Source organism: Tetrao urogallus (genome assembly GCF_951394365.1).
Source record: "Tetrao urogallus genome assembly, chromosome: Z".
In the NCBI taxonomy this organism is placed as follows: domain Eukaryota; kingdom Metazoa; phylum Chordata; class Aves; order Galliformes; family Phasianidae; genus Tetrao; species Tetrao urogallus.
In genome coordinates, this window is record NC_136816.1 from 19,082,321 (window position 1) to 19,094,088 (window position 11,768).

An 11,768-nucleotide genomic window follows, 5' to 3' on the forward strand; every position below is an offset into this window, starting at 1 on the left:
TGCCAGCTCTGCTAGGGTTCCATTTCCCCCTGAGACAAGTGAGACCCATCTGCAGCCATCAGGCCACATACCAAGTAAACAGTCCCACGGTCAAAAAAGCTAAAATTCCTGCAATGGCACCAGCCTCTCAGCCACATATTTATCAGGTGGGTTTTCCTGGTCCTCCCTGCATACCTTGCTGCCAATGAAGGAATAGAGGAAAATACTCCTTCTCCATCAACTAAAAGCCCCAGTGACCTCAGGCTTCTCTCAATGACTTCACCACTGCCAGCCTGAACTATCAGTAAGGGGTAACAATCAGACAGACAGACATGACTAGGGAGTCTCCTAGTAATGTTCCCAACTCAGGCTCCAGAGAGGCAGCACTCTTCCCTACAGGTACAGTCTAGCTGACATGACGCCTTCCGTTCTCCTTAGAAGGGAGTCACCTATAACAATAATTTTTCTTTCCTTCTTAGCAGAAGCAGTCTTGAGACATGGAGTCAGCCACTTCACCCTATACAACCTCCTGGTGGACCTTCCATTGCATCCCCACTTTCCTCTCCCTCAAGTTTCAGAGCCTCAAACCTATTATGCAGGGTCACTTGGGGCATGGAGGTAGGTAGGGACAGGTTTTGTCTGTCTTGTTTGATACGAAGCTGGGACCTGTGTCCATTCTACCCCATCTCTTAGGTCTCCTCCCTCTACTAATGACAGAGGGCAGAAGGTCCACCACTGTGTGGTATATATCACCCCTGTGCCTTACTTGCAGGTATGGCAGTGAGTTGATGCACAAATTTACCTCCTGCTCACATTCTCTGATGTTTCTTAACCTCTCCACCTCCTCCTCGAGTTCTACCACCATACTGAGCAGATTATTGCCCTGATCACACTTCAGACAGGTGGCATCCCTGCCACCCTTTACCAGCAGGGACAGATTCAGGTACTCACTGCAACCGGAGGCCTGAACTGACACATTTTTGGGCAGGCTGTCTGGATTGACAGTATGCTGGCAAGAGCCTTTGGCCTTCTGGAGACCACAGTTAGATTTGTACTCTTGGGAGGGAGCCAGTTGGTGAGCTGGTGTCCTCAGTGGGGACAGTGGGGAGGACTCACCTTGCTAGCACTCCCTGATTCAATGCCCTGCATGAAGTGCCATGGCCTTCCAATGAGCCACGCCCAGTTGGCCCTCCTTCAAATGAAGGACAGTATGGACATTTACAATCACTATACGCTGCCAAGATCTCCAGATGCTCAGTACCTTGAAGGCGCACACAGGCGGGATCTTCTTCCACAACAACGATGTTTGATGCTGTGGCTTACTATACAGCTACAAAAGTGTCTGTTTTTCCAATAGCATTAATTAATGAAAAAGGACTAAGAGAAGAAAAATATGTTTTGAAGAAGATCAAGAAAATGCTTAACACAATTGCTTACAAGAAGTAATCATCATCTGCTGACCTGAAAGATGACATCGCAGCATTCCTCAAAGCCAGAGTCAGGAGTCCTGCACCTTGACCAGTATCAGCCCAGAGTACTTAATTTTTGGCTAAACAAGTCTATTCTGACACATTATTCTCAACAATACACTCCTTTTGCTCCGTAGTCACACTCCTTGAATTCTTAATGCTTCCAAGAACAAAACACTAACAGAGCCCTGAGTTGTACTAACCGGCTCAAATACACTGCAGACAGTAGCATCATATCAAACTAAACTCCTCTGTCTCCCCAAAACTTATGTAGTCCTCAATTTATACTATTTTTTTTAAATATGACATTAAGAGTTTGCATCCAGCAGATCTTATGCTTCTAAGTAAATTTCAGGCAGCAGCTTGGACACAAAAACATAACCTGTAGCAACCTCTGCCATTATGTTTGACTAATAACAGCCAATTATCCTGAAAACATTCTTCACTAATAAAGCTACTCTTCTACAGCAAAATCAAGCTATTTCCTGAACTCCTCACAAAAGTCTTCCAGAATAAGGAACACTTCATATTCTGCCAGATATCTGGCAATCCAGAGGCCTTACGTCAAAACAATCTGGGGAAAGGTACTTTTCAGGTCATGGCATCTCTTTTTTTCTGCAGTCAAAAGAGCAAATGGGCTCTTCACCTTTACATTAGGTTTTCTAAATCAAAACGACAAGGTAGAAGAGTGCTGAAATGCTTATTTGACATCTTCCTGAATCAAGACATGTTGCACAGCTTCCACTGCACCTTCTTAAAACCTGTACAGTATTTAATATAATCAGCAGATGCACATCTACACAAAAAAACTGGCCACTATTTGCAGGTGGAACAACAGAGTCGTCCATCTTCATAGCCAGAGATCCAAACATACTTGCTAACATCTTTGTTTCATCTGAGCAGCATACACAACAACAGCGGACAGGTATGGAACTAATATTACATGAGTTTTGTTATGTTCATCTATATTGGAAAGTTTATAATTACAGCAACAATTGTGCAATCTGTATCTTACTTCTGCACCTGCATTAAAGGGCATCCTGAATTCTTTCCACACCTCAATTCATTCTCTCTAAACCTGGCTTTAAGTGGAAAAAGACTACTTGAAGCACACAAAAAAATGATACTAATAATAATTCGGGTGCTGAAGATAATGGACTTATTTTTGGAAGGTGAGAAGGCAAAGTCCTAAGAAACTTTGCAAAACTGCAGTGGTAAACCTATGCTTGCCTAGTTGCGAGCTAAGTTCTACCATTATTATCCCTCGTGAAGCTTTTCTTGCAGACCCGATTTCACTAGTGAACCACAAGCTGCTTCTCACTGTGTAAATTTTCCACTTGTAGAGGCAACCTCAGCTTGCATATTTATGCACACATAACAAGAGTATACTTAACACCGTTTGTGTAAAGCACACCTCATCTTTACTGCCTGTATTAAAAGCACATGCAAATTGTTGCAATAAGTCACACATGTGCTTTGTTGAAGTGAAAGTGAAATGATGGGACCTTGAGCACAGACAAACTCTTGCATCCAAACCACAGATTTCTTCAGAGCTAATTTCCTTTTACTATAAAAGCAGGCCCAACCATCGAATGTTTATGTAGTAAGATTTCCAGCAGTTTCAAACTTACTCCAGGTGAAAACTAAGCACGCAGCTAATACACACATGTACTAGTGTGTTTTTTTATGCCAAAAAAAAAAAAAAAAAAAAAAAATACAGAAACAATAAACCTCTCTTACTATAATTATTTATCCAGAAGCAAAGACAAGTTAAAGGCAATCACACAAATCCTTCCACGATTACACACTAACAGGATCTACTGCTGCTTGGGTGAGGACATTCAAAGCAGGTACCCAAGGAATATCACAGCTTCAGCAGTTCACAGCACTGCCATCTCCGGGATGTCTCCAAATAATTCTAATGCCACTGAAGGCACGTGCTCAGATGTTTGCTGCCAGGAGCTGCCATCACATTCCTGCCACACTATCAAGCATCTGGAGAGTAACTCAGTTGGTATGAGGAGGTACAGAATTTGTTTAGAAGTTGGTTTAGAATTGCAATATTAATATTGATGTTCTTAAACAGCTTTCTCCCATCTGTCTAATTACTTCATGCAAATTCCTTGACTGTTTATACATAAGGATTTTACCTTACCCTTTCAATTTCCTAGGGTAAACACAGTCTAAGAAAACTGGCCAACAGTAATATCCTTTATCCAACAGTACTAGCTGTTTTATTATCAATAAGCTAAAAGAAATCGGGCTTTTTATACCACCCACACTTGCGACTGTTTTTAAAAGTTTTATATAATAACCCTCCTCAACAAGCAGTTTAAGAATGGTTTGGTGTTATCCAGGTAACTGCACAGAATTTTCACTTCTGAAACCAATTTGTTTCAGCTGAAAACCTAAACACAAATTTGTTTCTACAACAGGTTGAAGAACCTGCTGTCTAAAAATATTTTTGGCAATGCTTATTTCCTTAGGCTCGGGTTAGTTATGTTAACAAGAAATACTAAAGCTCTGCTTTTCAAAGGGGCTTCCAGAGGCAGGCATTAAGCTTCAGCCACATCTGACTCCAACATGGGCCTACACAGTTTCCCAGATCTTTCTGACAAAATACCCCCTCTCTATGAAGAGAAGTAGGAGAGGGACAGAACAGCAAATGGAAGAAAGAACACCAACAAAGAAAAATGAAATTGAGGGATAGAGTTCAAAGACAAAAAAGAAGGAAAATAAAGAAGAGAATTTATCCTACCAGAGACAGCACCTCTTGTCAGTCAAGACAAGAAACATTGCCTCCCAAAAAGAATCTGGCACCAGGACATAGCAGAAGTGATGGGGGAAGACCAAATCTGACCTGAGGTTAAAAAAAAAAAAAAAAAAAGTTATGATCCAGATTTTTATTTTTAATTTTTTTAAACGCAGTTTGTTGTTTCCTTCATATCTTGCAGGATGTTTAAAAGAAATTGATTATAAATTGATTATTAAAAAAACAAGTCTTTCTTTAGCTGTGTTGTCATTATGATAATGGAATGACCCAAATCAAAAGTGGAGAAGTATTTTCATGAAAAATGTGAAATTGTTTGAAAAATTAAATTGAAAACAAATCCAGACTACCAGCGTGCATGTAGTAATACATGAAAACAATGTATACCTTTGAAATGTCCTCATGAGTAAAAAAATCTGTAACAGGCTTGCACCTATAAATCTCACAGAAACGGGCAACACCACCACTACTCGTAGTTTGAGTAGAGATGCCTTCGAGAATGATGAACTCTCTACCTCATACTCTGCTGCAAAAGGCAGAAAATTGTTTCCCACGTCCAGATTTCCTGTTTGATTGTAATAAAGCTTAAAGAGATTCTCCCAGGTCTCCAATTACAAGTGGATACAAAATTAAGATAAAGTCTCCTAGAAGTTCCCAATAAAGCAATCAGGATTAAAAAAAACCAAAACACATTCATGAATTTCACTGCAGGGTAAGAAATAGGTAGTAAAAACAAGAATTCCAGCGTTTAGGTAAATTACACACTAAATATAATAAAAATCACATTTTAAGACCAAAAAATACAAGTTTCACGAAACAAATCCAGCCTCCCTCTAACATCCACACTACATCTTGAAAGTCAAGAAACGTTCATACACATATGTTTTGCCAAACACTTTGGAGGCTCCTGTGAGTTATATGCATACTTAAAAATTGAATTCCAAGTAAGAACGAGTTCCAGTGGCAAAAATAATGCAAGCACCTGCAAGCACCTCTGAATTACAGTTTTGAGACTACAGATCAAGAGAAGTTACACAAAGATAGAAAGGCATATTAAAGATAAAGGCATTTTGATGATGATGCCCTGCAATTTTAACTCAGGACAGACCTTACTCATCAGCTTAACAAGTGTCAGTAACGTAAATAAAAGTTTTTAAACAGCTCAAAATTGAAGCCTTGTTTTATACATACTGTCCACCAGTAAAGCTACGGAGCTTGCCCATGTTTTGTACTGAATTCATAACAGTCCTACTTCATTGTATAGAAGTTAATATAACAACGCTACGCAAAGATGAAGATATGGGTAACCACAAGAATAATAAATACAGAACGACGATAGGAATAAGTTCAAACTAGATGTTCAGGTGACGTTATGGGAAAGATATAGGAACCAAAGAGATCATGAGGCTTGAGATACTCTGCTGCCACATTCAAACCTGAAACAGTCAAGAGACCTCTAGCATGATGCTTAATGTCAAATCCCAAGTTTTAACTGTTTGATCTGAAAACTTGGCAGATTCAACCTACACTGGAACAGAATTCTTCTGTTTGTTTTACAACACATACCAACTGTATGTATGTACAAACACTTCAGTTTTCACCACCCTTTTGAATTAATGGAGTATTATCTTACCTTATTAGAAAACTGAGATTACGGACTCACAAAGAAAGGAGTTATATGAGGTGAAATTTCTGCATGGTTAGAAATTACATGTATGTTCCATGTTGCTAACATCACCCTGAGCTTTGAGTATCAATCTGAGATTGGCACGCACAAGCTGCAAACAGTGACATGAAATGCCGGTTCCATACAGGCGAGTGACATTCCTGCCTCCAATCAAGCTTGTAAATGTCTCCTCCATTATGCTAAATCTTCCAAGAACAAAAACTGAAAACTTAAAACATTGTTGATATTAAAATACAGATCAACCGAAGATCTGAATCTGTAGGAAATGTAGTCTTACACAACTATTTGCTCAGTGCACCATTCAGCAAAGAAACAACTAACTGCTATAATCATTAAATGTTATAATCACTGGTCCGTCTGAGCCTTTATTAATCACACACTTTTAAAAACTTACATTGACAACAGTCTTTCTGATAGAAAGTGCTTTCAAGAAAAAAGCAGAAAGACTTCAGTGTGGCATAAATACTGGATTAACTTTTACAGTACTTCAAAGTGGTACAATTCTTCCCCTGAAACTGATGGAAACCAAAACACAAGGATTGAAACAGCAAGTCTACTAAATCCAGCTGCCCAATTTGAAATACCAAAGGATCCATTTTTCAGAGCATTTGATTTTCTATAGACAGGTGCATTTCCAAAGCATATCACTGAAGTTCTTACAGTTGCAGCTGCAAATGTCCAAATGCCCAAAGCTTGGATCAGGCCTTTACGAAATTAAGACCAGGAGCTAACAGCTACCTATGAACTGTCTCCTAAGTGATCTGCCACGCCTTCCACATGGACTGTGCAGTGAGCAAGGAAGTTGGGTTGCTCCAGTTCCCACAGAATTCAACCATTCTCTCTTCCTGCAGTGCCTCTACCTGCTCTCTCTCCACAGATCCAGATGCAGAGGTATGCTCTAACATACAGCAGTCTCCTGCACACCCCAGAGGAGAATGGGGTAGCAAGTGGGGGTAACACGTGGCTCTAACAGGTCACTAAGCCTCACAGGTGCTCAAAGAAGGTGGAGTTAGTGCTGTCTGTGCAGCTGAATTCTGACACATCCCAATTCCTGAGGGCTCAACTGAGCACAGTTCCTCAGAGGTGTTGCTGTGTCCAGCTGCTTTGTGAATGCGTTAACCTTTTTTTGTATTAGTCATTGCTCAGTTTCTAAAGTTTTTAACTGTAACTGAAGTAAGACCTGCACAACTGAAAGCAGTGACACAACTCACCCTCAAAGTTGTTTAGTATTAGGAGCGTAAACAGGCAAAGCACTTGAAAAACTTTCTTTTTATTTAAGATGCATGAATTCTGTTTGTCCAGCCCCATTCATGCAACTTGCACAGCTCTCTAAACCTTCTCTGAATCCCTCCCAGTCACCATCAGCCCAAATGGAGTTATTTAGCCACTGTCTTCTCCCCACAAATCCACCTAGTGATGGTAGAACTATCACAGCTCTACACCAGTTTTTATTGCATAAGATAAGTCTGAGAGAAGTGGTCTGTCTTGCCACCTATTTTCAGAGGTCCTTGTTCACACACTGCAGGGACACCAGCATACTGCTTCACATGCAATACTCTTCGTAAACCAACAGACAGAAACTTTTTTTTTTTTTTTTAAATGAAAACATAGCTGCCTCAAAACTGAAGTAGTATCATGCTGGCTAAAATACCACTAACATCCCCAGCTTTTTTTATTATTAAATGCTGATTCAGCTTTTTGTTGAATAAAAGAAATAGTTTAATAATAAAGCAAATTACTGTGTAACATTACTTTGCATCACATTTGCAGCTGTTTCCATTTAACATTAACTTATATTGTGTTCCAAACATACTCCCACTAGATAAATTATCACATTATGTGGATTTTCAGATACTGCACTATACTTTTAATTATGGTAACATGTTAGTGCATATGGAGTACAACTAACACTATGAAAACTTTGATTTATGCAGTTAGAAAACACTTTCGTGGAGTAACATCTTAGAGCAAATTTAGAAAACACACTATTTCACGGTACATGCAAAACCGTCAACTTAATCTTGATTTATTTCCTACAAGACAGATCTAAATAACAGCAATATATGAAAGAATTTGTTGTTACTCTGTGTTCCAGAACAGCAAAACTCCATGTTTGGAGATGAAACCGTAGTATTAAAATGCATTAGAAGGCACTAATTGTAAGAGAATCACACAAGCATTTCTTAATTAACAAATGCAGCGCTTCATTGACTGGATTGTTTTGATTATTTTGTAAGAAAGATGTGTAGTTCCATTACCTGAATTAAGGGTTTTGCATACAAAAGCACATTAACTTTGCATTTGGTGGCACTTACATAATTGACGCTACACGAAATATTAGAAGATTTCTATCAGCTGCTGGGTGTTGTTTGCCTCTACAGAAATTTGCGGTATCCTGCAGCTCAAGTACGATACAGTTATTGCGTCATTTGGAGGGTCAGAAATTGGTTCGCAATGTTTTCCAAGACTTTATTATGGATAAAGTTTTACTAATGTTCTGTATGTGACCACACAGAAAACATCATTGGCCAGACTCTTCCAACAAGTACTGCTACAAAACTGGAGTTAACACTACCTTGATATTAACTATATTTCAAATGATTGGCTCATGTAATTTTGTGCATTTCTAAAGATGTATTTACCTTCCAACACAAATAAGGTACTTGACTCAAAGACATTCGTACACACACAGAAAAAAAAAAAAACTGACGGCACTGAAGTTCCACTCCCTTTTGGGAGGAGTTTGAAGCCAGCAGGCAATTCCAGAACTCCACTGGGCCTGACAGTCACTGCTCTCCCTTTATATGTTATTAACGTCCAGGCCATGCTTCATGTGGAACTGGGATTAACTGCAGAGCTCTTCTGGTTCATAAGAAATGCTGATGAATGGGCACCATCATGAAAATCAAACAACACAAACACATGACTTCCACTCTTGCTAGCTTTATGAAACTTAAAGAAAACATTTCCAAATGCAAATAAGAAACATGATGGAAGAGGGGCAGGGAGAAGAGGCACAGGGCATGCAATAGAGAATCACATGGTTCAGAGACTCCTTTTGGCACCACTGGGACAGGAAAACAGAATGGCCAGTAATGCTACAGCAATCTTGTTTCACCAAAAAAAGAGTGCAAAAGTCTTCTAATGATATCAATTGAAGTTACAGTTCTCTCCTTTTTCCTGTTCCGGGTGCTGCGCACCGCTGTACAAAAGAGCCATTACTCATGTATGTATACAGAAAGTAGATTTACAACAAGCAAGGTATTTTCTGCTGTGTGTTTCAGAATATAAGAATTCACCTGTCTGTTGCTTGGTAGTGTAGCTAAAGATTACACCACCACACTCTCCTAAACAGAGGGGCTAACCCAGAAACACAATGAATCACTCCTGAAAAGGCAATGACATGAAATCCAAGACCTGGGAGTGACCTCGTGTTGCATTCTACAAAACCAAAGGCAAGGAATAGCTAGTTCCTTAACACGAGTTACAGAACAAAGACAGTTTTAAAAAATTGGAAATGAGCAGCTATAGCAAAAGGAGGATAAACACTGATGATTACACTTGCCAGTAGTACCAGAAAGCCTCTGAAACACCAAAAGAACACTTAAAGAAAGAAGAACAATAACTGAAGTTAAATTTATATCTATTTTCATCAAGTGGGGAAAAACGTGAGCTCAGAGCTCACTGGTGAGAAGGAAGCACAGAGGAAAGGGGAATGGTGAGATTTTTTTTTCTGAAAGATAACAAATTTGATTTAAAACAAACATAGATGATTACACCAACAAAAACAGGCAAGAAACTCTAGTGGCATGTAAGCATAGATGTTCATCAGATGCTTTGTGGCCTATTTAAGAGTACCTATTTAAGAGTACTTAAGATTCTGGAAGAGCAACTTCTCCAGCATTTACCCTTCTGGAAACATCCACTCTTATCAGACAACTGGTATAGTGTTCTAAACTATGTCAGGCACAACCAATAAATCGAGTTTGTAACTTTCAGAATGGGGCCCTCTTAGGGCAGAACACAGAAAAGGTGTGACTTACTGAAATAAAAACTTGCTATCCAAAGTCAGCTCCTCTCTACTAAGTCACACTGGATCAAAAATTTCAGTTACCAATGGCATTATACAGACCTGACGCAAGAATTACTTTTGTGCAAATATTTCACTTCAGGGGCTTCTGTATCTCTAATGGAATCAAGTCTCTAAGCCTCTTTTCCTAGAAGTTGGAAAAGCATGCTTCCAGTATTAACAGAAGCTATCCCAGCCCTACAACAGAAGTCAACAGAAACAAAATACATGAAATAAACAGAGAACCAGTGAGAAACTATTTCAGTTTTTCAAAAAGAAGAAACACTGAAGAATCCCCTTCAGAAAGAAAACAATAGACCTGGTTTAGTTACAAATCATTCCCATCTAAACATCAACATACAAGCACAGGAACACTACTCTTGCTGTAGCAACCAGAAACTGACACCCATTAGGCAAATGTACAATACAGACTTCACCAGAAATTCACCTGTAAAGAACCTTTTAGATTTTCTCTACTTGTACAGAAAGGCTGCTCAGGACGAAAGCATCTTTTCAGCAAATACCACAACCTTTTTCTTTAAAAAACAAACAAACAACGCATTCCACACACTTATCTCTGAAAAACACTAGCAAACAACAGGACATCACTTTGATAATTTTTACCTGTTCAATCTAGAAAAGCCTGTATCCTACTATTTATTGTACTTCAAAGAGAGTATCATGGATGCAAGCACCATAGACAGACTTATGGAGGACGTTATCACATAAGCTCACTAAAAAACTTTGTAACCAATCCTCATTTCACTCATTCTTTACCAGCTGAATTTTCAGTCACACACAGATCCAGCACCTTCACCTCTACCCTCTTGGGAAAAGATGTATTGCACACAGAAGAGAGGGAGCTGGGGAGGAGGAAGAATGGGAAAGAGGATCTGGTGTTCACACAAAGTTTTCTCTAATCCAAGTAAGTACGAGCTTGTGGATGTGGGAAAACAGTCACTTGTTCACACGAGTAAGTGCTCCTGTTTAGCAAGCCGCATGTGAGATTGTGAGATAGAAAACGTACACAGTGTCCTGTGGCCTGACAACAAGCTAGCAACATAATGCCAGCAACATTACCCACCAATACCAAGTTGTCCTACGGTGTTTCTGCCAAAATACGTTAGGAATAAATAAAGAGAAATGAGGTAGCAGAGAAAATGGAGACAGGGGTCGGAATAAGTTCCTAATATGGCAGAAAGTTACGCTTTCAGGTGACTAAGTGCAGCATAAAGAGCGTCTTCGTACTACCCTAGTACCTTACCTGCGGACAGGAAGGCTGCAAAAACAACAACAGCAGCCAAGCGACTTTCTCCGACACCACGCTCCGTTTTCCACAGCCCCCTTCCCAGCGCTCAGTCCTCCCTCGCCCTGCTCTTTGCGACTGACTCCCAGTAACTCTCGCACCGCCCTGCCCGCAACCGTACACGGCGGCACACGGGCAGCGCGCGGCACGCGATGACCTCCCGCACTCCCACAACACATGCCGCTACCCCTGGCGGCGGACACGTCGGCAGGCCGCCCCGCGCCCCCCGCAGGCCCGCCCATCGCGGCCGGGCCCCACCGGGGGCAGAGGGGCCCTCGCGGCCGCCCGCCCACGGACGCGGAGGAACGGCCTCCCCCCCACCCCAGACGGGCCCCGCTCCCGCGGCCGGAGGGCCCCGCCGCAGGCCGCGCGGGTAGACGGCCCGTCACGGCCGCCTCCCTCCCATGACACTGCAGAGCGCGGCCCGGCCGCCGCCCTCCGCCGCCGGGGCCTCCTGCCGCCGGGGCCTCCTTCCGCCGCTGCCGGCT

The 11,768-nt window shown here is 41.1% G+C and overlaps 1 protein-coding gene across 1 annotated transcript in view; it reads right to left on the reverse strand.

Annotated features, from left to right (window-relative positions):
- The window catches only part of KCMF1 (potassium channel modulatory factor 1), a gene marked incomplete at both ends in the record, with an annotated part of 52,180 nt that extends 40,721 nt beyond the window's left edge, over positions 1-11,459 (reverse strand). Inside the window, 3 exons of the mRNA XM_079548236.1 lie at positions 782-1,009; positions 1,096-1,171; positions 11,239-11,459. Of these exons, the coding sequence (XP_079404362.1) occupies positions 782-1,009; positions 1,096-1,171; positions 11,239-11,459 (525 nt within the window). The remainder of the gene's footprint in view (positions 1-781; positions 1,010-1,095; positions 1,172-11,238) is intronic.
- Positions 11,460-11,768: the final 309 nt, after the last annotated feature.